Below are 27070 nucleotides of genomic sequence, written 5' to 3' on the forward strand. Positions count from 1 at the left end.
AAAAATTAAATTTTAAGAGATGAAATTGAAAAATAAATATTCAAAACAAAATATATATATAGCAATCAAAAGTTTGGGGACCAAATTTGATATAATCAGCAAATAATATGACATTTCTAATTTTTTTACAACTTCCAGAAAGTGTTTTCCTGAAAAAGTGTTTTCCGCCCAAATTTTTCAGGAAAACACTTTCCTGGAAATAAAGCTAAATTTTCCTTTGACTGGAAAGTGTTTTCCGTTGATCAACTTTTCTAATGATAAATAAACACAGAAAAGTTTAAAAAATAATTCCCGAAAACCACTTTCCAGAAAACAAACATAGCCTAAATGTCTACCTACATGAGGCTGCCAAGGCTGCTATTTTTATCGAGTTATGATTCCGAAGCCAGATCGTGCTAGCCGGCCATCACATTAATTCAGCCAACTAGATAAACCAAAACTTCAACTAATTAATTGTTTCCAAGTTCACCAAGAGAGGCATAAAAACTCTTCGATTTCCTGTCTCATTTCAATTCTCAACGGAACATGGCAACGACTTCGATTCACAGATTGTTGAATATAGTGTTTCCTCTTACGATAATCATTTCAATCCTAGTAATCTTACCGCCATACCTCGTGTTCAAGTTGCTAAGTTACATAAAAAGATCTATGTTCACTGAAAATGTGGCTGGAAAAGTTGTGCTCATCACTGGAGCATCTTCTGGCATTGGTGAGGTCTGTATCAGTCTCAATTTTTTCCCCTTTTTGATAGATTCGCATGTGTACTGAATTGAAAACCCCCATTGGGCTCATGATTTTCTAAGATAAATTTTCATATGACTCGAACTTTCTTTTTTTCTTCTTTTTTTCCTCGATGAGCAGCATCTACTGCTATATCTGATATTGATAATATTACTATCGTATTGTATGTGGCGAAAAACAAAGGGTCTTGCATACGAGTATGCTAGACGAGGAGCTAGATTAGCCCTTGTTGCAAGAAGAGAAGACCGTCTTAGAGAAGTCGCCGATAAAGCCCATGAGCTGGGTTCACCGGAGGCTTTTGTCATCCGCGCTGATGTTGCCAAGGTTGAAGATTGCAAACGTATTGTAGATGAGGCAGTGAACCACTTCGGTCAACGTAAGTATCCAAGCAAGGAATGGTTTCTCGGTTGTAATTATCTGCCAATTATGCCTAATAATTCTTTTAAGCTGTAACATGTCATGGCCTTTTTTCTTCTTTAACAGTGGATCATTTGGTTAGTAACGCCGGGATTTTGCGGGCTGAGTTGTTCGAAAATTGCAAGCTGTCTGATTTCGCTCCTATCTTGGTAACTTCAGCATGAATAAATTTTATTACTCGGATTCAATATTAACACAACCTTAGGGTATTTCTGTACCCAAAATCCAATAGATCCCTACATCATATAATATTCAAATGGGACTTCTCCAGAGAAAACGGCAACGAGGGAAGCAAGAAAAATCTCTTGTGAATTTTTTTTTTTCTATAATGAAATTCCCCCAGGGAATTTGTTTAAGTTTACAGAGAGTGTGTATGGGAGTAAGAATGCATTAATATTTAGTTCTAAGCCTGTCCAAATGATAGTTTTTTTAAACTATTATCATAAAAATAACAACATTCAATTTCCATCCTTCTCTCTAGGATGTCAATTTCTTGGGGGCAACATATTGCGCTCGCTTTGCTATTCCAGTCCTGAGGAAAAGCAAAGGGAAGATTGTTGCGATTACATCCGTGGCAGCTTGGTCACCAGCTCCAAGGGCAACCTTCTACAATGTATGCATATCCCTAGCTAGTTTATGCAATTCTAATGACCAGTTTCTCATTTCCGATCACTAACGATGGATCAATTGCAATGACTTCAGGCAAGCAAGGCAGCCTTGGTAAGCTTTTTTGAGACACTCAGAGTTGAATGCGATTCCCATATTGGTATAACAATAGTGCTTCCAGGATTGATCGAGTCAGAAATGACTGTGCCTGATTCACTGTCAAAGGTAGGCCATTAGCCAAGTAAATAACAAGAATATTCACCATTTTTAGGAAGTTCACTTCTGATTGTGATCTATATATAGTTTCAAGCCAAGTTGGTCCCACCGATTGAGTCAACAAGACAATGTGCCGAAGCAATTGTGCACAGCGCTTGCCGTGGCGACATGTACTTGACAGAGCCATCTTGGTCGAATGCTCTTTTTATGCTCAAGCTGCTATGTCCTGAATTATTTGACTGGTTTTATCGTTGGAATTTTATGAGTGGACCTAAGATTGATCAGCTGTAAACATTGAAAACCTGAAACAACTATCTTATGAAAATTGATGGGCCAAGTGCACTGTCATGTTTTGTATCTTATCTTTTTAAGCTCAAAGAAGATTTTCCTAGCTTTCGTGGGCATGCAGAAATATGTTCAATTCTGAATAGATTTTCCCAGCTTTCGTGGGCAATGTTAGATGCTGTTACAAGATTATATAATAAAGTTATAAAATTAAAGTGTTTTTCAAGAAATTATTAGTGTTGATCTCTCATCCACGGAAAAGGGGATCCCATCATAATGATTAAGAGAGTAGATGATAATCTCCGGCAAGTAACGAGTGAGGCAGCTGGCTAATTAATTAAATTGTAATGGGTTGAGTAAATTAATGGCCCATGATGGCTGATTAATTGAATTGTAATACCACGTGGCAGCAACCCTTTGCATCTGGGCCACGCCAGCAAATCAAACTTAAATTCATGAAGTTACCTCGATTTTTAATCATAAAACATTGTCTCGGTTATTATTATTATTTTTTTTACACGATACAGACCCTACTTAAATTAAGCCACTTTATTTGGGATTTTATCCATTGAAGTTCAATGAAGAATTTTCGAACTTTAAATGGGCATGCAGAAATTTACTTCTTAAAGTTTTAATAGATTATATTTCACTATATTAGATTTGATTCTTAATTTGATGTTGTTGTTCCACGAATGTTCTTTTCGTTTTACTATTTTCCTATTAAAGAACAAGAAGTCACAATGAAGTGAATTCGCAATTAAAGGCATTACAATATTAGATGTTGTTAGAAAATTATAGATCCATAAATTAATTTCTCAAAAGTAAATTGTTTTTAGAGAAATTATGAGATATTTTCAGTGTACGTGTCGATCTTATCAGTGGATCTCACCATTACAAAAAATCTAACTCTTCTCTTGGAATATTGTACACCAAGAGAGGTCACTATGCATTGCAAAAGTAATTCAGAATGGTTTATTTTGATGTTGTGATATTTTCGTTATTTTGAGTGATAAATTTGTGGACTCGGTGCAGAGCCAGCTTTCACCTGATAGTAAACTCTTAGTTGTATGTCAGGAAGGTTTAAGGTTAGTTTTTGCTGCATATTTACCATACCAGTTTGAGGGGCAGTGAATTGAATCAGAGCAGCTGCGATTATTTTCCATTGGGACTTCTCTTATTTGGTTTCCCTTTTTATGGCATATAACTTTTTGTGGAACTTAGCTGTGTAGATTAGCAGTGTTTAAATTCTAGCAAGTATTGCAGTTCGCTGATATCTCAAGAATATGTGATTTAATAGATTGTTTGTTTGTTAATGATAACACAGAAATATCGTTAATGATAGCACAAGTGAGGAGGTGTTTGATCAATTGCTAGAGGAGAGGGCATTCGATAAGAAATTAAGTAAAGGGGGAAGAGTGGCAGATAACAAGATGTTTCCTGATTGCTTAACTTGGGGTTGGGAGATCTATAATGGCATAGTATTTTACTCGTTATTTTGATCTCTCTTCTACTTCCTTTCCTTTATTATTTTCTATGGAGGAGGTTTAGTTGTTTCCGGTGTAACTTGCAACACCATGTCTTCTTTCATATCGCTTCTTTTCACAACTTCATCGTTTCGAATTTACCTTGCCTGGAAACTATATGACACGACTAGATTTCCTTTTAATGTCAAGGTCTACCGCTGCTGCCAACAAGTTAAGAGGCAACTGGTTTCCAGAATCTAGCGTGTGACAACAGGACTTTAATCGGCAAAACCAGGTTAAATTCCTGATTCCAACCCTTCTTTTTCAAGCAATTTATCAGGTATGCAAAGCAAAGGGAAACGAGGGGGGTTTTTTGTGCAGGAACATTTGATTCTGAAGGTTCTACCGAGTTGCAAGAGCTGGCAAAGCCGGTTTGATCACAGTTCAAGGCAAGATCTCAGCGGTACTTTGAACTGTCCAGCACCTTGTAGAGCTTACATGATTATGTGGTTGAGCTCTTTCAGCAATTTCTCAATTCTAGCTATCAAATTCGGATAGGCGCTGATATTACCTTGAAAGAAAAGTGGGGGGGGGGGGGGGGGGGGGCTTCGAGCCATTTGGGCATGGCTCAGACGGCTGAGTGTGCACAGTCAATTTTCGCCTTGGTCTGTCTGTAAATTTTCAACTGTGGAGCCTTTTTCCCTCACTAAGATTGATTGGGTACACGAAACAACACATACATAGCATTCCATCATTCATAAAATATTCTCACGCTATCTCTGTTTACTAGCTGATTTCACGGCCATTCAAAACACTGTTTGCTACAGTCAAGAGGACACGAGATTTCTTACATCATGAATTACTTGTATAAAAAGCAAAAACTGACCGTTATATATGATTATGAAGGCAAGCTACACTAGCAGTGTCATCCGCAGCCGAACCGACTGAGATCATCTTCTTCGCAAGTAAGTTAGAGGGTGAAATATTCCTATACCCAAAGATACAGTTAAAAGAGATCCAGCTCTTTATGGCATAAAAAACCATATATTTACTTCTAGTTTTCTATACCAAAAAACTCCATCACTAAACTGACTTAGCTATAGGAGGGTTTCCTAAACACACAGGGAACTCTGTTTTGCAGGTTAGTGACACAACATGAACAACCCAATCCATCAGTAGCCATGGAAAAGCCCAACAAATCCATTTAAGTTTTTCTTTTTTTTTTCTTTTGACCTCATCAGGTGCGTATCTATGTATCACCTTCTTCCCGGTTCCCAGAGCAAGCAGAAAAGCTGTTTCAAATGGCCCCATCCAGCAACTTCTTGTGAGTTGTGATAATCCCAAGTTTTGCATGTGCAAACTGCAAGATGATCGTAGGTCCTCAATCTCCCGCAACATAAGATGCTGATGAACAGGAGAGGCAAGTTGATGGCCATCCATTTCAGGTCGGTGGTCATGTAATTTTTAACAATTAGCAAATACCTTCTTTTTTTTTTGGTGAAATCGAATGTTATAATTAAAAGCGATAGTCAGTTACATGAAACCCTAATCGAGCTCATTTTTTAGCATGCCAGCAACATTGCAGCCTTGGGTTTTAGAACATCAGAAATTCAGAATCAACAATGAATCTCCTTTTAACTTTCACTCCATCTGGATTTGTTAACTACCATTCATGAAAGAAAATTACAACGCTTGGCGTATCAACAATAGTTTATTTTTTATGTGATCGAGAAAAAAAAACACAAGTCATCACAGTAACAAACAATCTCTCAATTGTAGCTACGCTAATAACTGATGTTTAAAATGGAAGGAGAAGAGTGAAATGCATACTTTGAAGACAATCATGAAATCCCTAATAAAAAACACTCCACATTTGTGCATTACGAAAAACATTCCACGGTATTCTAGCTGACCCAGAACAAATTTGAAGATGTGCTTTCTTCGCTTTTTTTCAGAAAGTTCCACTTTTTAATCCGAGGACTGATACTCCTGTTCATCAAATAAGACGCTCTGTGCCGGGAAATGAATGAATATTATAACCAACTGGGCAATAGGGGAAACTTCAAAGTTTAATAAAGAAAGTCTAGATGGAGAGAGCAAAGGTAGGGGGTAGCAACGGAAAAATTCACAAGATTGTGAACCTAAATCAACAAATATTACAGTAAAATTTCCTTTCAAAAAATATTACAATGAGATTAGAGCATAGACAGTGCATTCTCTGCTCCAACCTTACCGGATAAATGTCCACTCCAAAGGATCAAAGTACACAGGGTTGATTCTCAGCTGTCTCTATATACTACCATTTGATATATCATTAAGACTGAAAGAACACCAGAAAGCTTCCTTCTGAAAACACCCTTGATTGCACCACACAATCATCCATCATTAATCACCTTGTAGGCAGTAAAGTTGTCTGATATTTCCTGAAGCTGTAACATCATAGGAAAGGCCAATGACAACTCAGTTAATATTTTAGAGCTTCTCATAGAAAATCTACGATAATGTATATGCATTACGAGTTCTGGATGCACAGTTTCACATTAGATAACAGACAGTAACAAATGCAGAGTTGCAAGTGGTTAACATTAACACGGTATTGATATATGGTTTATACTCTTATAATAGATGACGCAGGTATAGATAAGTATTGGGGATCACCACGTCCCCGCCAAGCTCTCCATGACAAGAGAGTTCTAACTTCAATTTGTCACGTTAGAATCTTATCTTATACCCTCAGACAGCAAGATATTCCATTCATTGCACATGCTTTCTTTTTTTAAAAAAAAAAAAACTCTCTAATGCTACCTTCTTTCCTAGAACGGTGAGTCTTTTGTAAAATCAAATACTTGATGCATACCTTTATAGCCCACCTTCTAAATAACATAATCTAACCTAATAAAACCCATCCATATTCTAGAATGAAGAATTGATGGAGAAAGGGTATTACTATCTACCACTTATTCCCTCTAACAGGAAGAATTTACCTATCTACAGCCCCGCAAATTGTCCTACCAATATGTTCCCAGCATGTGTAAATATCCTCCGCCAATTTGCAGGCCGGCAACACACACTGGGTTGAAACAAATGTTATAGAGATTCAATGAATGGCAATTATGACTTGAAGGGCTGAGATTGCTATAACGAGCTGAATTGCAATTCAAGTAATCAGTGGGAAATTTAACCAATAAAAATGATTCAAAAGGAGGATACATGATCACAGCAAACATATTTCCTCAAACAAATAAACCATGCAAGCTATAACCATGGATCCTAAAAATAAAGCACTAGTGTATTTATTTTTTATATTCAGTATCAATATACACAGATACATAGATCATTAAAATATCCATGCATTGATATTACAGAGACTTTTAACATAGATATGTAAAAATCATGTACATAAATAAAGTTAAATGCAGGAAACAAGATGCTTACATGCTTGTGCACACCCATGCACCCAACATTAGTGTGTGTGAGTCTATTCCTATATATCAAATTTTGATTCCGAAGGTTTATAATGGTTGAATCAAACATCTACATTCAATCACATAAACATATACATTTCTAGCATTTTACAATATTAATGAAGAAATAAAAAGAATTAAAGTGATTATTACTACCATATAGCCAGTCCTTAAATAATAGGTGGAGTGCACTTGACAATTCCCGCTTCTGATTTTCTTCAAGAGGAACTTCCCTCAATAATTGCTTTATCTCTCCCAGATTCTTTTGCTGGAAAAGAAAAGGAGGCATTACACTAAATCAAACACCAAAACCTAGCAATTATTGTACATTGGAAAGAGGCAACAAAGGCAGAATCCAGGCTCATGAACTATATGCAGCACAGCCAAAATACAATTCCTATCATCTTATTATAAATGTTTCTCCAGAAGAATAAAAGAAAAGAAAGATCATCCTGTTGTAATCAGTTTGAACGCTAGAGCACATACATTTCTCTGCTGAGATGCCATATAAGCCTCGGGTAATTGAAACGGGTTATCTTTTGTTGACCCTGGGGATTCACCTCCAAACCAGTTTGGAATCTGTCAATCAAGTGAGGGAAAAAAGCACATGAACTTTTTTGCAAGTAAAATTAACTCAAAAAAAAAACCATGAAATTCCATGTGATGGGTACTCAAAGAGGAAGAGACAAAAAAGAAAGGAAAAAGGAGAGAAAACCCAAAATGATAATTTCAAATAATCTGGACATGAAACTTCACATACATGCAAAAGATCAAATTAAAACTGCAAAATTCAACTGAAAATAAATAATGATATCAACAAGGAAATTAAAACAAACTAACAAATGGAACATTTCAATAAATTAACACGGGAATGTATTATTCATACCAGAAAATTGGTAAATTGGTCAGGGTCCAGTCGTGCAGCTGATTCAGCTTGAACATCAGAGACACCAGCAGGATGGGACAATGAATCATGGGGATCAACCACTCCCAAGGCTAAAGTTTCATCCCATCTGTTGATATTTGCATCTATGCCTACGTCAGCCATGTGCTCCTCCAACTCTGAATAAAATGTATTGTATGGTGCCACCTGATTAAAATTTAACAGAAAGCCAAAGTTAATCTTCATTAGCACTTGAAAAATAAAAGGGAGAAAGGATGTTCAATTATAGCCAATGAACTGCCTAGAGGATTCAAAGGTACAGAGGTTTCATTTTTTTACTTAATTAACAAATCGCATCATTGTGATATACATGTTTTTTGAGAGTGAGGTTAAAGAGTTCAGCAAGGCCTTTCAAAGGCCCACATCTAGCCATGACCACTACTATGAAATATCAGCAAAAAGCTCCAAAACTTTAAAAAAAAATAAAAATTTGAGGTTCAAGTATTAGTAAGTTTTCTTTATGTTCAAAACCATACATGAAAGGTAAGTGGACACTTATATCACCATGAGAATTCTCTGCTCTGCAAGTCCTTAATTTATAATGTAGAATAATACAATGGCCATGACAGCTTACAGTTTACTGAACAAAACAGTCAAGCTCACCTGTAACTTATGGTTATCACCGACCATTAATGGTCGTTGATTTACCCCAAGAAAGAACACACACTCACGACAATTGGCAATGCAGACTCGTTTTGCTGCTGTAATAACATGAACTCGCTCACAATGTTCAATCCTCACAGCCTGTAAAAGACATCAAAAAGACATGCACACCATCATTTTTCATCCAGAAAAACCCATAACACATGAGTTGATGATTAAATAACAGGAAAATCATTAGTAGGCTGACAGAGAAAGGGGCATCAATTTATGGGGGGCAAAACAAAAATTCACGACAAAGCATATATGTTTCCAGCAGAAAAAGCACACGCTGCAGGACTAATCACTAAGCAAAAGTAACAACTACTATGAAAAAATATAGCAGATGAAGGAATGTGGAAAGGTACCCTCTCCATACAGAAAGTTGGCAACCATAGATTCCTCAGTAGATGTTCTTCACACAAATATCAAGTGGTATGTCCACACAGGAAGAATTAATAGATGCACTACAGATGCTAATGTAATATATGATAATGCCATATGCACTTGCATATACACTTGTAGACAGCAATGTGGTGAAAAATCAAATTATAAAAATTTAAACGATTCAATTTCTCGTAAGTTAAAGGAGGTGCACTTGGTAACTAAAAAAACTACAACTCAAGAAAGGTTTCCAGCTGGTCCGAACACTAGGTACTGAAACAGTCAATACTCAACAAAAATCAAACATTTGTTACTACCTTGCCAACAGCTCCAAGAACTATAGTGGAATCAGAGCATCCATAAATGGTAGCATATCTCAAAGGTGCTAAGATGTAAAGGATGGAATCATGACAATTCAGAACCTGCAACCACACAACAGTGTCAAAATGGCCAAAAAACAATACAAACTTGAAGCAGAAAAATTTAAAACTATGCTGCATGGACAAAGCAAGCAAAGAAATGTTCACCAAAACAATGGTCAAAAAAAGGCAAGGGCTCTTTTCTCTTCATGAGGTAGCTCACATGATAGATAATAACAAATTGGCATGGTGCAGACTGGTCCAGACAACACATAAATGTCAGAGAAAGCCAGGCGTACCCATGACCAAAGTTCATAACCAAATTTCTAAAGTCGGATCCCATCAGCATTGCAAGCAGATATAAGTTTAAATGTGATTTACACCTTAACAAAATTAAGGATTAAGCCTGCCATGCATTTTAAGAAGGAAAAAAACACGCTTTTAAGTCAAGCATAATGATATTGAACTAAGCACAAAAATCTGCCAGATATCATTAAATAATCACTATTAGAAGCGATAATTTCAAAATAGGAAATCATAAATTCACATAATGCTACCTAGTTATTTGTAAGGAACACAGACACAGAAAGATGAATATTCGTTTCGATGCTAACCTTTACAGAAGAAGAACCTTTAAGATCCAATGCTTGCTTTACAAATGATGACTTAGAGATCCCCTCAATAAAACATGAACCCCTAGCACTAGGCGAGGTCTTGATTGAACTTGTACAGGCATCAGCCATGGCAACATCAGGATCAGATGAATTGGCTGGTCCATTTTCTTTTGCAGAAATTCTTTCGGTAATATGCTCCAAAGCAGATGCAATATTCTGTGAAATCCAATCAAGGACTTGTGTGGCAGGAACAGGAACGGCAGGCATGTCAGGATCAGAATTGGCAAAAAATGGAGCAGCTTGGCTTAAGGTGACTACTTCAGATCCCTTGTCACCAAATTGAATCAGAAATCCAAGGTGGTCAAATCCTTCCATGGATAAAACCTAATACAGTGTAGTTAAACTAGCAAATTAATACCATGATGAAAAAGAAACCAACAAGCAGAAAATAAGTTATGAAGTCACCAAAAGATCCAATCATTAATATGCGTCAATAAAACTCCACAAGTTAAAAGCCTTAGAACATTTTTAAAATCATATTTATTCTGGAATATACTCTCATGAGCAGAAAGTTATAATTCCTAAAGCATGCGTGCATAAAAGAAAACTTTTCTGTGTTAACCTAACCAAATGTAGAGACAACTGAATTGACAAACCAGAGACTCTTCTCCTTCTCCTTCCACAGACTCTGCCAAAAGAGAGAGAATGTTAGCCATGTGTTTTTGTAGGTAGGACAACTGATGAGCCTCTTCATCTGCCTGCGATGGCATAAACCGGCGGCTGTTGCTACGCACAAGCTGCAATCAAAGGAACGCTAGCTAAAAATCAACGTGAACACATTACAAACAAATTTTCCAAAAATAGCAATTACAACAAGCCACAAAACGTTAAAATGAGTTTTAAACTACATTATGTACATGCAAACACAACAAACAAAACAAAACATAATCCCTATAACATCTGTTAAATTGGTATTGTTTGCAGCATTCTAAGCATTGAAGGCATTAGCAAAAGCTGATGAATCCAAGATTGTAGACAAGCGTTTAGTGTCAACGCTGTGTAAACTCCAGTTAGCTCACCATAAAAAGCGAATACCAGGAGCATCAGCTAGCCAGAACTATAGTTCTACAGAATGAAGCTGTGCACCAGATAATGTGCCAAAACCTATCATCCAATCTCCCAAACCAGAAATTCAGAAAACAAAATCATTATCTTAAAACCCCGAGAAAAATTATCCAGAAATGGAATCATAAGCGAATTCATAGCCCGTTGAAATAACCCAGAACATAAAACAAAGAAAAGGAACGCGCATTTTCTTGATTGCGATGATCATTATGATATGAAACGCATTTAACTCTTTCCTAAATGTTATCACATTGTATAATCATCAACCTAATCAACGATGAAATAAAAGATTTCCAACAAATTAATCACAGACAAAACATTTACAATCCCAATTAACATCATCACCATAAAAAAAACACCAGCATTTATACAATTGGCCAAGTTAATCCCTCTAATTACGAAGAAAGAAATACCTGAAGCGGCGATAGAGCCGATAAGTAGCCATCGAAAGCTGAGGTCGACGGCCAAACATCAGCAACAGCAGCAGCATCTTTATGCGTTCTCGGCAACAACTTCTTGTAAGACTGGATGTATAGAAACAAAATCAGATCACGCAAATCGGCACCAGCTGAATCAACCTCATCGGGCGGAGCTTTCACGAGCGGGTCGGACTCGGAATTCAGGACCGACGCGAGCGTGTCGAGGATCAGCCTCGCGTGGTCGGCGGGGATCTGGAGAGAGTCAGCGAGTAAGGATGAGTTGACTCGGTTGTGAGAAGCGAGTTTTTGTTTGAGTTGTGTTAGGATTTGTGTCGTGTCAGGGAAGATTAGTTTGGGGATTGGTAAGAGTCCGTGCTCGAATGGCTCCCGTCGTGGGTGGATTACGGAGCTTGAATTCGGGTTTGGGTTTGGAGTTGGAGCCGGGTCTGGACTCGGGTCGGTTGTCGACGTTGTCTCTGTTGTCATGGTTTTTCAGAGAGAGAGAGATAGAGATTAGTTATTTTGTGTTTTAGAGATCTTGGAGAAATGATTAACGGTGGTTTTGTGAGAGAAAGAAGGAGAGTGAGGGTTACGGTTCAGTGTGGGTGTATACATGGGGAATAATTACGTGCCGTGAGGTGATTAGAAGATTTGACACAGAAGGCAATCAGATTATGACATGTTTAGAGGTTGTTATGGGAGCACGTGGAATGAGGTTTTCTATGGGATCCGCTTTCTATTTTTGTGATTAACTAAATCATTGACCGAAAAAAGAAAAATATTAATCCATGTTATACAACAAGTCAGCTCAAGTTTTTTTAATATAAATAAATATTTAAATATTTTTTTAATGAAAAAAATAAATTATATGTGAGTTAATTTAATATTACTAGATTGACCTTACAAGTTCAAAAACAACTAAAATGATCTATAAAAACATAATTTGATTAAAAAAAATTTAATATAATATTATTTTTTAATATTAAGATAACAACATATTGAATTGACTTTAGTCAACCTGGGTTAACATATTAAATCTGCAACCTAGGTTATGAGACTATGATTATAGAAAGCAAACCAAAACAAATTATAAAATTTAATTCTCAATCAACTCAATGTTGAATGATAAAATTGAAAAGAAATCAATTAAAAAATAAACAAAAAAATGACCCGAGTTAACTTATTAAACTCATGACCTAAATCATAAGACTGAGATAATCTCATAGAAACAAATCAAAATAAATAACAAAATTTAATTCTCAATTAGCCTAATGTTGAAGAAATCAATTAAAAAATAACATAAAAACAACCTGAGTTAATCTGTCAAACTTATAACCCAAGTCATGAGATTAAGATAATTTTATAAAAATAAAATTAAAAAAAAATAACATGATTTAACTTGGATTGTCATGTCAAATCCACGACTTTAGTTATAAGATTAAGATAATCATATAGAGAGCAAATCAAAATAAATTATGAAGATCAATTCTCAATCAACCATTTTTGAACCCCAATGTTGAACTATGATATTTATAAAAATTTAAATTAAAAAAGTGGCATAAAAATGAGTTGGGTTAACTCGTTAAGTATTATTTTAGGGTTATGAAGCCGGAATAATCTAATAAAAACAAACTAAAACAAATCATGAAATCTAATTCTCAATCAAACACAATATTAATTAATAAAATTAGGGGAAAGTTAATTAAAAAAAACTAAGTCAAATGGTTTAATTCGCCAAACTTGTGACCCGGGTGACGAGACAATGACAACCCAATATCTAATCCAATGTTGAACGGCCTATGACCCGAGTCGTGAGATCGAGATAACCTCTTAGAAGAAAAAAAACAACACAATTTAACCGGCATTAAAATGTCAAAACCCTTAAACCTGATCATGAGACCAATATATTCTCGTAGAAAAGCAAATCAAAGTAGAATATGAAGTTCAATTCTCAACCAATCTAATGTTGAATGATAAAATTAAAAAAAAAAAGACAAAAACAACCCGAGTCAACTCGGGTTAACCCAATAAGCATTATTCTCTAGTCATTATACCGGAATAACCTTATAGAAAGCAAACAAAACAACTCATGAGCCTAATTATCAACCAACCCAATATTAAATGATGAGATTGGGAAAAAAAAAGTTAATTATGAAGAAAAAACTGAGTCAATCGGGTTAACCCGCTAAACTCGCGATTCATGTCATGTGAATGGGATAACTTAATAAAAAAAATCTAATATTAAATGATCAAATTAAAATAAAATAAAATAAAACATTGATCGAAAAAAATACCAAAGAAGAAAAAAACCCTTCTTAATGTTAATGTTAATTTCATTATTATTATTATTATTATTATTTTGGATAAGTACATGTCAGTACCCAATTTATGTAATGAAGGAAAAATTAGTCCTTAATCTTTAGAATGTTTCAATATTTTCCCAACCATGATGTTTAAGCTCTTTTAGCCAGCCACCAAAGATGCATGCATTAGAAATTTAGTTTTTTATTTTATTTTCTTTACAGGACAAAGCTAAGGGATGTTCAAAGAACACCTTTAAAGAATATTTAGTAAGGCTTTGGACCATGTATTATGTTGCATAGAGGAGGTAACATATTGATCGTAACTTGTTTAAAACCATTTAAGTTTACTAGACCAACCCTTTTATATCTCTATAAAAAAAAACTTTATTTTCTTGTAAAATACTTAAAATTAAGACTTATATATTATTAATCCCATAATCATTAAAGATATAATATTATATAAAAAAGAAATTAATCAAATTCTTGAGTTGACAGACTATTTTTAAGATTAGTGGATTTATTTTACTCATTGAAGATTGTTAATTATCAATCAACTTGATTAATGCCATGTTAATCCTATAATGACATAATATCACAAGTTTTAATTAGTTTTTTTTTATGAGACAAATAACATGTAATATCTTGAAAGTTGAATAGGAAAGGATAATAGGTGATTATCTCAGGGGTAATTAAAACATTTCACATGTTTAGAAAAATAATATATATATATATATATATATATATATATATAAACTAGTAATAATAAATAATATAATATAATTAATTAGGTTTCCTATTATGCCTTTTTGGAGGCGCGTGAGACTTCCTGGTGGTCAAATCTAGTCATCAATCATATAACTAGATGTGCAGACATGCTCTCTTCTACATGGTGCGACGCGTGTAGACATATCATGGTTGGATTGCCGTCGGTGATCGATTGTTTGTGTTTTTTCTTTCTTTTTTCTCTCTTGATAACTAAAGTACATAATTATCATATGTTTGTTTGTTGTTTGCTTAGGTTTGACAAACACGCTAGACCCAAGCTACTTGGGTCTGGTTACCACGCAAGACCTAAGGTCCTTGGGTCTGGTACCCATGTTTGGTGTTAGACTTAGGCGCGATCTCGCAACTATGCATGACTGCTTGACCCAACCATGATTGGTGTTTTGGTATTTTCATGTTATATTTTTTAATCGAAAAGTTGTTGGTTCGTGTTTCACACGCCCCAACGAGTGGGCAGCGCCCGTATTATCAAGAAGGTGCATGAGATACTTCCCGGTGGTCAAATCTGGTTATCCACCATATAACTAGATGGTAGATGTGCTCTCTTTCACATGGTGCGATGCGTGTAGACATATCATGGTTGGATTGTCGTTGACAATCGATTGTTTATGTTTTTTTTCTTTTTTTTCTCTCTTTCTTGACAACTAAAGTGCACAATTATCATTTTTCCATTGTTTGTTTGTTGTTTGTTTGGGTTTGACTACTACGCCAAGTCCAAGAGCCTTAGTCTGGCAACCGTGTTTGGTGCCAAACCCAGGTGCGGTCTAGCAACCATGCATATCTACCAGACCCAAGGCGCTTAAAACATTCTCTATACACTTGATAGTTTTTTTATATTTTTAAAAATTAATATTAACCTACTATGAAGCGCGAGCTAATATACTAGTGGCATGCTAGAAAAAATTGTGTTCTTTTCGTTTATGCAAGCATCCTCCTTAACTATAACTTTTAGAAATACTGTTGGATCTTTTTAGTTTTTATTTCAAAGAAAAATGACTCTACTCATCCTCATCTAAATATCAATCGCAACTTATTGCGTGTTTAATATTATGGTGTGTGGTGTTTTTTTTTTTAATATTTTTTTTATTTTAATATCAACACATCAAAATTATTAAAAAATATTAAAAAAAATCATATCAATTTAATGATTTTTTCAAGTCAAATATATTTTTAAAATGCATCTTACAAACACAAAAATAAACGGTTTGGTTTAATGGGTGACCTAAAGTGTAAAATTCTAAGCCTTTTCCAACTCGTCTTGTGGCAATGAACACAGGCCGTTGGTTTTGCAAATCTAGTTTGGAAATGTTGATTTAAATTAAGAGTTTGAAGTGTTCTTTGAATTTTACTGCGCCTTTTCCTACTGTAATGGAAAGGTGTTTTCATTAGTGGCTCTTTTTCATAACTACCTTTAATTTCCAGGCCATCTTTTAACAAAGGAGAGATTTGCTAGAGGCAACTTTCTCTATCACTTCCCAAAAATTATTTGGACCTCGATCTAGGCCAGTCCTATGCCGATGGGCCTCAAACTAAACCCTCAAATCTCTTGAAATCGAGGCAGCCCGACAACAGTAAGGATCCCTCGCTGGCCATGATTCGTGGCAATAGTTGTCTTTTTTAAAAAAAAAATTAAAATTAAAATAATTTTTATTTTATTTGTAACATTATTACATCAAAATAATAAAAAATATTAATTTAAAATTTTATAAAAAATTTCAAAAACTAAAATAAAAATAAAGTCAAACCGAACTCCTAGACATGACACAAGGCTCCAAACCCCCTCTGCACAGCATGGGCTTTTTTTGAGTAGCTCTGTCTCAAGTACAAATATGTTTGTAACTTTGATAGGCTTGTCACTTCTACGCCCCAACTATGCTAGCCAGTAGGCAGTCGCCAGTGAGAACATACTCTTCCTTGAATCAGAAAAGCTTCAGTTCATTTTCTTTCTCAAAGCTTAAAGTGATAGCTTGGAATTTTTTTACGCTATTTAGATAGAGAAGGACCATGACGTCAACATGAAAGGCAGAAAGGGTGAGCTATGGAGCACGAAAACTGCTCCATGCTGTTCAGAAACATCAAGCATACTGAACTCTCCTTTGATTTTGCTCAAATTAAAACCATTGATCAGGTGATGGGAAAATCAACCATGTCTTTCTCCGCCATTTACAAGATCGTGCTGAAAAAGTTGGAAGGAAATAACAAAATCTATCCCAGTTGTGTCTTGCATGATGATGCATGCGTGAGACTTTGATTAACACTTTTAAAATAATAAAATGAACACGGCTAATAGCGACGGCAACCTAAAATCTCAGACAAGTGAGTGATAACTGATAAACTAAGACAGACAGGTCAATTACTTGCAAAAGTAACCCTTCCATGCCACATTGAGACTGGTGAGATATTCGGTTATTATTGACAGTGAGGGATCGATGGAATAATTTAGAGAAAATGATGCAGTTGATTGCGTGTAGAACCCACCACGCCAAGTGTCTACCTTTGATTGCAGATCCCGTCAATTATGTCGACAAAAAATATCGAACTTTCCGTGGATAAATCATCAAAGGTTGAATGAGCAATATCACCGTATAAGTTCTTGACGACACTTTGCATGCATGTCTCCATCTATCTCTGCATTCTGATGAAGTAAGTTGTTGCTAACGATGTGCAGGAGAATAAGCCGAATAATGGACTTGTAATTTTCTCTCTCGAATACAAAACTGTACTCCTGTAGAGTCAAAGCATGGCTTTTTTTTACACATTTGGTATTTTGGGTCAATTTTCAGACTTTTGTTTATCGTTTGGTGGATTTAAATACCTCTCATCTTTTTTTAAAAAAAAAATTATTTTTATTTTATTTTCAACGTTTTCTTTTTCACCATTTATTAGCCTAGTGACTACAACACCCAATTCACACCCACCCTATGCAGGTTCGAACATGCTCTTTAAAAAGCATGCGGTACATCTATTCCATTTTAAGGTTGAGTTTATTTTTTTCCATAAACCCATTTTCAATTGTTAATGGTGTATTTGACAAGATGATCTCAAACGCAATTCTAAATTTTTTTTTTTATTATTTATTAGGTAAAAACTTAGGTAATTTTTGACTTGTTAAGTCAGGTTTAATTTAAATTGGGTTTGTTTTTAAATTATATAAAAAGTTAACTTTGTTAAATTAAGGTGATTTAGTTAAAAATTAAGTGAGATTCAATATTTTTAATTTAAAATAGGATTTTTTTAAAATATATATCTAAAACTACATTATTTTATTTAAAAATCTCATTAGAATCAGGTAAACCCACCATCCCATAAATTTACCCATCTGACTCACAATCTTGTTCTTAAAACTACGAGCCAATTTGCACCTGTCTTCTTCTTCTTTTTTTAAGAAAAAAACCCACCAAACTGATATTCTCTCAAAACATTGAAAAAATGTTTTCTCAAAGCAATATTATACCTTAATAAAAGAAAAAAAACCATTATACCTAGCTAACAAACGAAAGAAACAGGCTAGGCAAACCTCCAAAACCACGGCTCAATTGTAGGGAAGTTTTAATTTGTCTTGCTTTCTTGCAAAGACGGAGCAGCTAGCTAACTCCCCTCTTTAGATATGCTCGTGCCTGCAATGCGGGCTGCGGCGGTGTTACAAGCTAGCGGGTGTCCAACGAAAGCAATGCAATATCTCTGGTAGAGAGCATGTCGAACGACACCGTTTTTCTTTTAAAACAAAACCTGACACAGTTAGATTGAAATTATTGCGGGATAACACAATATTTATTCACATTAGTATCAGTATATTGAATAATTGTTAACAATTGTTTAATATAACCACTATTCTTACTAATAATTTATTGATAAAACCAAGATTTTCATTAACAATTAAATTAAAATAAGCTATTTTTCCTTCTTTTTTTTTAATCACGTGATATAACCTTAAATCTTTTACCAAACTGTCCAGTTTGATAAAAGAGCCAAAGACACTGTTGAAAAAAAAAAAAAAAACCCAAGCCAAACATTGCAATTTACAAAACAACCCTTTTGTCCGTGTACGGCATTTATATTACCACCATTACCGTCAGCCGCAAACACTTACCATGAAGCCTACCTCAATGAAGGACACGTAATCCTTAAGCATGCTTTGATACTTCGACCTTAAAACAGACGTCAGGGGTGTAAGTATCTGCGTACTCGACAAAGGTGCACGCTTTCCGACGTTGGAATTCCATCAGAGGACAGCAAAGCTTTTGTCACTATGAACTGTTTGGTAAATATGCAATTCACATGCAAGGCAAACACTGTTTAACTCTAGGCTACCCTTTTTCTTTTTTTTTTCTTTCTTTCTTTTTCAAATAAAATACAGCCTATATCATATTCCCAAATTCACTTGGAAAAATGGCTTTAGATAGAGCATAATTAACTTGCCAAAGCTATAATTAATAATTCTAAATGTCTTTTTTATTCCCAGTGTGCGAGTCCAAATGCAATCTACCACCAAAACATTAATAAAATACTTTTGTATTCGCGTAATTTGAAATTATGTTTCAAATAATATTTCATAAAATTTTATTTTTTTATTTAAAATTTAATTTTTTAGATTTTTTGAATGTTTTGATATTCTGATGTTAAAAATAATTTTTTTAAAAAATAAAAAATATATTAAAAAAAATAACTATCGTACATGCACAAATAAAAAACAACATTAGTCCCGTACCTAGATGTATTAACTCTTTTAATAATGGGACTTAAATATGGGTCCCTTTGCTCCTCTTTTCCAGCTTTTTTCCTCAAGAAGCATTATTACTCTATTAATCAAAGTAATTGTCTTATTTTAAACTAGATTTGATGCAAAATATTAATATCATGGCATAAAAAACAAATATCTAATCAATATTTATAATAAATACGTATTTTATAGTGGTATCATAGAACCTTTCAATCCACATCAATATATTTATGGATATTTAAATATACAATTTGATTCTAACTTCATTTAATTTAAAGTTTGTTGGAGTTTAAAAATAATTAAATTTATTGTCATTTCAATTACCTGGTGTCTGTTTGGCAACATTATAGTTTATGATTTTTAAAATGTTTTTCAATCGAAAAAATATTAAATTATTTCATTATATTTTTAATTAATAATATATTTTTAAAAAATAACACTAAATTAACAAACACACCTAACAAATAAAGTTATTATTATTTTTTATTGTTAAGGCTAAAGCTAAAAAGTTCATATAAAATAAAAAAGAAATATGCTAAAAAGTTTATTTTCAATTTATTCTTGCATTTTAAAAATATTCTTGAAAAGAATTTGATTTTTTTATTTTCAGATTGTTTTAATGTGCTATTAAAAATAATTTTTATAAATAAAAAATATTATTTTAATATATTTTTAAATAAAAATATATTTTAAAATCAATTGACAAGGATATTCTAACTCCAGGCAATATATAACTATAATCCATCTCCAATGCCTTAACTAACACACAAAATACAAAAATAATAAAATCGTACAATATCATTTTCATCACCAATCCAATCACAGAACATGAAAAGACTCTCTGCTTAACTTGCTACGAGGCTTCCTAATATATCCAATTCACCCACCCAAAAAAAAACACCCAAACGCCCCCACAAACGCAAAGCTCCTTGAAAAATAAACGGTCACTAAACGTGCGAGCCCCGACCACAGTCGTTTACACGCTTGATTGTGGGCCCCCACGTACCTCCCCTCCCCTCTGTAGTCTGTACACAAACAGAGACAAAACAGCAGAGAACCCAAAAAAATAAATAAAGCAAAAGTGGGAGAAAGAGTATGTTCTGTGTGTATTCTCTCCCCCAGATTCATTAAAGTGAAAAACACAAACACTAATAAACACAAATATTAGAAATAAACACTAAAAAAAAAAAAAGCGAAAAGCAAAAGCACCGCTACTCCCCCCGTCTTGATTCTACCTGTCTATGTAGTTGTAGGAGCGCTGGGGTTCTTTCTTTGGATCTTCTTCCTCATGTTCTCTAAGGTATATTGTTGATAATCCTTTTCTTTCTTTTTAGTTTTGAGCATTTTTGTTCCATGTTGGACGTTACCTTTTGCTCTGGTTTTTCAAGGTTGTAATGTTGCTGTTTTGGTTTTGTTTTCTTTGTTTGTTTGTTTGTTTGGTGCTTTTATTTTCCTTGAAAATGAGTAAAAGTGAAGGAAAATAAAATGAAAAATCTCAACTATATGCGACCTTTCTGATAAACCAAACAAAGAGTTGTTGAATGTGCTTTTTTATGAGTTGATGAGAAGGAAATGGAAAATCTGTGATAGTATACGGTTTATTCTCGGACATTCCTACATTTTCTGAGCAACCAAACGGGAAAATAAAGTCTATGGTACATTTCGAGCATTTTGTTTCGTTTTTCTTTTTTGGTGTAAAAGTCTTGATTTAATAATTTATGGTTTTGGTTTTTTATGACTTCCGATTTTTGGTTTGTCTGTGTTTTTTCTTTACAGCGTTGAAGCGTTTCAGATCTGAAGATTTGAAGGTTTGTTTGCACGTAACAGTCATTTGAAGGATCTGATGAAATATTAGAGATAATTCTGTGTAGTTTTGTTTTATGTTAATGTCGTTTTGAGTTCATGGAGGTTTGTTTAATTTTTTATTTTTAAATATTCCCTTTCATATTTGTTTTGTCAAGGTTTGGTTCTTTCAATATTTGGATTTTGTTAGTTTCCTATTATCAAGTCTCCTTTACTATTTAAATTACTGAAGTTTGGTATTATTAACGGCTAATTGAATCTTTTGTTCCTATATTTCAGGGTTTTTGAATTGAAAGACTCTGAATTCAACGCTTTTTTTTATTTTGGTGCAATAGAAGACAAACTCTTCAACTTCAACTTGAAGATTGAGTGTCTCTCCTTTGAGCCGACAAGATGCAGAGGCCTCTACATGAGGATTTTCTATTGAAAGAGACCAATCCCCATCTGGGAGGGGGGAAGATCACCGGTGACAAGCTTACAAGCACCTATGATCTTGTGGAGCAGATGCAATATCTTTATGTCCGGGTCGTTAAGGCCAAGGAATTGCCTGCGAAGGATGTTACAGGTAGTTGTGATCCTTATGTGGAAGTTAAACTTGGAAACTATAAGGGTACGACTCGGCATTTTGAGAAGAAGTCGAATCCGGAGTGGAACCAGGTGTTTGCATTCTCGAAGGATCGTATGCAGGCCTCGATGCTTGAGGTTACTGTTAAGGATAAGGATTTTGTGAAGGATGATTTCATGGGTCGGGTTTTGTTTGATTTGAATGAGGTACCAAAACGGGTTCCTCCTGATAGTCCTTTGGCACCACAGTGGTATCGATTGGAGGATAGGAAGGGAGATAAATTTAAGGGGGAGTTGATGTTAGCGGTGTGGATGGGGACACAGGCAGATGAAGCTTTTCCAGAAGCATGGCATTCAGATGCAGCTACTGTTACTGGGACGGATGGTCTTGCTAATATTCGTTCCAAGGTATATCTCTCCCCAAAATTATGGTATTTAAGGGTCAATGTGATTGAAGCTCAGGACCTGCAACCAAGTGACAAAGGCAGGTATCCAGAAGTATATGTTAAAGCTACCCTGGGAAATCAAGTCTTGAGAACAAGAGTTTCTCCTAGCAGGAGTATTAATCCTATGTGGAACGAGGACCTTATGTTTGTGGCAGCAGAACCTTTTGAGGAGCCCTTGATTTTGAGTGTGGAAGATAGGATTGCGCCCAACAAGGATGAAGTATTGGGGAAATGTGCGATTCCAATGCATTATGTGGACAGAAGGTTGGACCATAAGCCTGTGAACACTAGGTGGTTTAATCTGGAGAGACATGTTATTGTAGAAGGGGAAAAGAAGAAAGAAACAAAGTTTTCCAGCAGGATTCACACGAGGATCTGCTTGGAGGGTGGTTATCATGTTTTGGATGAATCAACACACTATAGTAGTGATCTTCGTCCGACAGCTAAACAGCTGTGGAAGAACAGCATAGGGGTACTGGAAGTGGGTATTCTCAATGCTCAGGGATTGATGCCCATGAAGACAAAGGATAGTCGGGGAACAACTGATGCATACTGTGTGGCAAAATATGGGCAGAAGTGGGTTCGTACAAGGACCATTATCGACAGTTTCACACCCAAGTGGAATGAGCAATATACTTGGGAGGTTTTCGATCCCTGTACTGTCATAACAATCGGGGTCTTTGATAATTGTCATTTGCATGGAGGGGACAAGCCTGGAGGGGCAAGGGATTCAAGGATCGGAAAGGTACGAATCCGTCTTTCCACACTTGAAACTGATAGGGTTTACACACACTCCTACCCACTGTTGGTCCTGCATCCTAATGGTGTCAAGAAGATGGGAGAAATTCATTTGGCAGTCCGTTTTACATGCTCATCCTTGCTTAATATGATGCACATGTATTCACAACCTTTGCTGCCAAAGATGCATTATATCCATCCACTGACTGTCAGCCAGCTAGATAGCTTAAGGCATCAGGCCACTCAGATTGTGTCAATGAGGCTGAGCAGGGCAGAGCCACCATTAAGGAAGGAGATTGTTGAATATATGCTGGATGTGGGGTCTCACATGTGGAGCATGAGAAGAAGTAAAGCCAACTTTTTTAGAATCATGAACGTTTTTGGTGGGCTAATTGCTGTAGGAAAATGGTTTGATCAGATATGCAATTGGAAAAACCCAATCACGACTGTGCTGATCCACATATTGTTTATAATCCTGGTTCTTTTTCCAGAACTTATCTTGCCCACAATCTTCCTGTATCTCTTCCTGATCGGTGTTTGGTATTATAGATGGAGGCCAAGGCATCCTCCTCACATGGACACTCGTCTCTCTCATGCAGAGTCTGCACATCCTGATGAATTGGATGAGGAATTTGACACGTTCCCTACTTCGCGGCCACCTGATATTGTAAGGATGAGATATGATCGCTTGAGAAGTATTGCGGGGAGGATTCAGACTGTTGTTGGTGATTTAGCTACTCAAGGGGAGAGGCTGCAATCTCTGCTGAGCTGGCGAGACCCAAGGGCCACAGCCCTGTTTGTGCTTTTTTGTCTGATTGCTGCCATTGTTCTCTATGTTACTCCTTTCCAAGTTGTGGCACTTCTCACTGGGTTTTATGTGCTGAGACATCCTAGGTTCCGCCACAAACTTCCATCAGTTCCACTCAATTTCTTCCGGCGGTTGCCAGCAAGAACCGATTGCATGCTGTGAGCAAAGCCAGTTTTATCCGCAATTGCATTTAGCATTTGTCTTGCCCTCCTTTTCAAGTCAGTGAAGAAGATTGGCGGTTCTGGTATAATGAAGGTAGTAGATTTGCCATTTTCCTCCGAAGGTAGTAGATTTTGTGGATTTGCGGGTTATTTTAAGTTGTTTTAATAGGATTCCTGTTTCAAACTTCTGAGCTTTATGGTAATCAATCCATGTTCATTTGTAATTTTGTAGGATGTGATTGGAATTTTACCTTTGGTGAGAACCTTCTCTATGCTTGACTACATCTAGTAGATATTACCCGTTGGGGATTTCTGATCTCAACCTTGTTAAATTCATGCAATGGAATGACTTTTTTTCCCTCACTTGCGCTTATTCCTACTAAAACATTGCCTCTTTAAGCTGTTCTGGTCTCATTCTTACCATCCGAAGTTTTGGATCTCACTTGCATGTCTGACGGACTGAATGAGGGAGTAAAAAGGGGATCTCGAGAGTACCTGCCCTACCTGGTTGATTACTTTAAATGAAAACCTGATTAGATTGATGTCTCAACTTGTTCTTTTCTATACTGAAATGTGAAATGTTCTGTCTTGCTTGTTTGGTATCTCTATCATTCCAGGACATCCTGTCTTATCAGTGAGAGAAATATATATATATATATATATATATATATATATATATATATATATATATATATATATATATATATATATATATTCTGCACTCTTGTCTAACTTACAACATGCTTTGTTTATGTGAAGCTATGTTTATTTTGATCAATTATTCATACGAGTTTATTTTACTTGATAAATTATTCTAAGATACGGAGGCAGACAAAGATTGCCTTCGTAATTATTGGGGTATTTTTATTGAACAAGAGCATATAATAAATGCTATTACTGAGAAAAGATTAGATCTACATGTGCATTATGTTTTATATTTTATTTTTCTTTAACCTTTTGGCTGTGCATAAAAATGGTGCATCAAGAATCATCTGAGGTGAAAGGATGGTAGAGGATAAGGTAAAGAAGCAATAGTTACTAGGGGTAGCTGCTTTTGCAGTTCAAAGTGGATCGTCGATTGAAGTGCCTTCTATAGCGGAGTGTTGTCTGATTTTCAACAGCAGTTTTTGACTGCTAGGAAATATCAAAAGGGTCAGCGAGATAAAAAAAAATTCTTGCCCATGTTCATTGATTCTTGTAATTCTATGGCAGTGTATGTATTCTAGGTAGGTGGGGACCTTATCTCTGCCTTTTTCTTTTTTTCTTTACAGTCTGTAATCAAGCCTCTTCCTCTAGTGGTCTGTCTCTGTCAGCTTCTCCTCTCTGCTTGTGGGGGCGAGAAGTAGTGTTTATTTTAGGCCATGATGTGACTGTGCATGGGGGGTGGGGGTGGGGGGCATTAATATCGTGGTGTGTTCTTGTTCCTTTGGATTTTAGGAAGTCCTGTTGTTAATTCGTTGCCGCCACATGCTCTACTCTTCCATTGCCTGTAATGTAAAAACGGGCTGCTTTAATTCAATTAGGATTAAATTTAACTGATGAGATATTGAGTTTGTTTCATGAAGATTATCAGTATTAAATTTATATGATTATTAATTTTAAAATTTCAAGAAATTAATCGAGATGTGTAAGCTGTCCCACCACCTATTTATTGTAACTTAAAAAAGAAAAAAAAGGGCTAATTCGATGTCCCACCCCACCTGCACAAAAAACCTTACGATTGTGTAGATAGTAAGAGATGGTTAGCTGGTTAGGCCATGGTGACAAGTCTACTGCGCATTTCCTTAGCAGGCAACTTCAATGTCTAGTCTGTCCATGTCTACCTAAAACATTTCCAAGTAAAACAACACGCGGGATTCAATTCAGCAAAAAAAGACGCAATAAATGACAGCTGACATGGATGATATACACGAAAATGAAAGCTTTGAGATTTAAGAACGCTTCAATTTATTGCTTTGATAATAAATGTACAAAGTATATGCATTGGCCTTGAATAGGAAAAGCTGTACAGTGTTATTATTAGGTTTTTGAGAGAAAGCAATGCTTCAAGAGACCATGTTTGCAATGGACATGTCGGTCTGTGTGGACTCTGAAATGGCTTGGGTAGCAGATTACTGAAGATGTTTTAACAATGGAAAGGAAAGGGACATCTGTAGTATCTTGAGGCTCCATGATCGTAGCTTATCAACCCACTTCAAGACCCCAGAATTCAGATTCTAGAAATGAGAAAAATAAGCTCCTAGCTCATGGAGTCTTTAATGGTAGCTGGTGAGCAACGTTTTCTGAACATTGTCGTATTCGACAAAATGATGATATAATAACTTAATAATTTGTCTTATCAAATAAATTTGCTTGGAAGGATAGCGAAATCGAACCGCCATTGCTAAAGGGAAGTTTTACCTAAATCCTCAATGACAGAAAGATAGGGTGACTGATATTTTGTCAGGGAGATGATCATGATAGGGTTGAGAACTTGTAAAACGAATCCTCTTCTGTGAGTTAGAAAAAAAACAGAGTTTTGAAGTCAGAATAAGCTCCGAGTGAAAGAAAAGAGAAGATGATAAGAGGTTGAAGACGAAAAGAGAGTACAAGTTGAGAAATTGAAACCCTTTGCCTTATAGCTTAGACATTAGTGATTAGCTATGAGCCATATGAGGTTTTTTAATAATCTCAAATCTAGTACAAAAGATCTGACGAGTTTTAGTTTTATTTTACGATTTTTTTTATTTTTTTAATTCCTTGGTGAAGTTAATTTACTTTCCTTCATGTGAGGTTTGTGTGCTTCTACGTGGGTTTGAGCAAGTGTGTGTGGTTGCGTGGATATTTCTGTGTTTGAAGTAATCCCAGCAACTCAGCTGTTTAGTAATGCTCCAACAATATATTTATACTGATAGAGCTTATTATTAATTGTGACACAACCACAGGTTTGCAAGAAGCAGCTATTTACTGCTTCTTGAGCTGGAAAACTCATGCTCCACTGTTCATGGATTTTCTTCCATGAACAGTGAAGCATGCTTCACTGTTCCGGCCGGACCGGTCCGGTTCAACGTTAAAAATGCATTGAACTGG

The 27070-nt window shown here is 35.5% G+C and overlaps 3 protein-coding genes across 6 annotated transcripts; 2 read left to right on the forward strand and 1 right to left on the reverse strand.

The window, feature by feature from the left end:
* Positions 1 to 400: 400 nt before the first annotated feature.
* LOC7468945 (11-beta-hydroxysteroid dehydrogenase-like 4A) lies at positions 401 to 2495 on the forward strand. Its single transcript, XM_024587265.2, has 6 exons — positions 401 to 714; positions 925 to 1117; positions 1225 to 1307; positions 1640 to 1771; positions 1861 to 1989; positions 2068 to 2495. Exons 1-6 carry the CDS (start codon positions 526 to 528, stop codon positions 2269 to 2271), a joined length of 930 nt encoding a protein of 309 aa, XP_024443033.1. The 5' UTR covers positions 401 to 525; the 3' UTR covers positions 2272 to 2495.
* A 3343-nt stretch (positions 2496 to 5838) lies between these two features.
* On the reverse strand, positions 5839 to 12248 carry LOC7468946 (uncharacterized). Of its 2 annotated transcripts, XM_024587262.2 has the most exons (10): positions 11670 to 12248; positions 10788 to 10928; positions 10132 to 10515; positions 9476 to 9580; positions 8739 to 8879; positions 8079 to 8282; positions 7679 to 7771; positions 7349 to 7460; positions 6713 to 6798; positions 6009 to 6157 (listed from the first exon to the last, which is right to left on the reverse strand). In XM_024587262.2, the coding sequence occupies exons 1-9, from the start codon at positions 12159 to 12161 to the stop codon at positions 6737 to 6739; spliced, it is 1734 nt and encodes a 577-aa protein (XP_024443030.1). In that variant the 5' UTR covers positions 12162 to 12248; the 3' UTR covers positions 6009 to 6157; positions 6713 to 6736. The 2 variants fall into 2 exon arrangements, with proteins under 2 accessions (XP_002323291.1, XP_024443030.1); XM_002323255.4 differs by lacking the exon at positions 6713 to 6798 and having other exon boundaries at positions 5839 to 6157; positions 11670 to 12245.
* An 8310-nt stretch (positions 12249 to 20558) lies between these two features.
* LOC7483988 (FT-interacting protein 3) lies at positions 20559 to 24364 on the forward strand. Of its 3 annotated transcripts, none has more exons than XM_024587768.2 (3): positions 20559 to 20781; positions 21258 to 21289; positions 21564 to 24364. In XM_024587768.2, the coding sequence occupies exon 3, from the start codon at positions 21678 to 21680 to the stop codon at positions 24000 to 24002; it is 2325 nt and encodes a 774-aa protein (XP_024443536.1). In that variant the 5' UTR covers positions 20559 to 20781; positions 21258 to 21289; positions 21564 to 21677; the 3' UTR covers positions 24003 to 24364. The 3 variants fall into 3 exon arrangements, with proteins under 3 accessions (XP_024443536.1, XP_006373766.1, XP_024443537.1); XM_024587769.2 differs by lacking the exon at positions 20559 to 20781 and adding an exon at positions 20803 to 21136; XM_006373704.3 differs by lacking the exon at positions 21258 to 21289.
* The last annotated feature ends 2706 nt before the right edge of the window (positions 24365 to 27070 follow it).

Source organism: Populus trichocarpa, chromosome 16 (assembly GCF_000002775.5).
Source record: "Populus trichocarpa isolate Nisqually-1 chromosome 16, P.trichocarpa_v4.1, whole genome shotgun sequence".
In the NCBI taxonomy this organism is placed as follows: Eukaryota; Viridiplantae; Streptophyta; class Magnoliopsida; order Malpighiales; family Salicaceae; genus Populus; species Populus trichocarpa.

Excerpts from the sequence above, each read along its gene's own strand:
- LOC7468945 (XM_024587265.2), top strand. The coding sequence starts at position 526 with ATGGCAACGACTTCGATTCACAGATTGTTGAATATAGTGTTTCCTCTT. Across the intron at positions 1,118-1,224 it reads AGTGAACCACTTCGGTCAAC|TGGATCATTTGGTTAGTAAC; the intron begins GTAAGTATCCAA and ends CTTCTTTAACAG. Across the intron at positions 1,990-2,067 it reads TGCCTGATTCACTGTCAAAG|TTTCAAGCCAAGTTGGTCCC; the intron begins GTAGGCCATTAG and ends ATCTATATATAG.
- LOC7483988 (XM_024587768.2), top strand. The coding sequence starts at position 21,678 with ATGCAGAGGCCTCTACATGAGGATTTTCTATTGAAAGAGACCAATCCC.
- LOC7468946 (XM_024587262.2), bottom strand. The coding sequence starts at position 12,161 with ATGACAACAGAGACAACGTCGACAACCGACCCGAGTCCAGACCCGGCT. Across the intron at positions 9,581-10,131 it reads AAGGTTCTTCTTCTGTAAAG|GTTCTGAATTGTCATGATTC; the intron begins GTTAGCATCGAA and ends GTGTGGTTGCAG. Across the intron at positions 7,461-7,678 it reads TGGCATCTCAGCAGAGAAAT|CAAAAGAATCTGGGAGAGAT; the intron begins GTATGTGCTCTA and ends TTTCTTTTCCAG.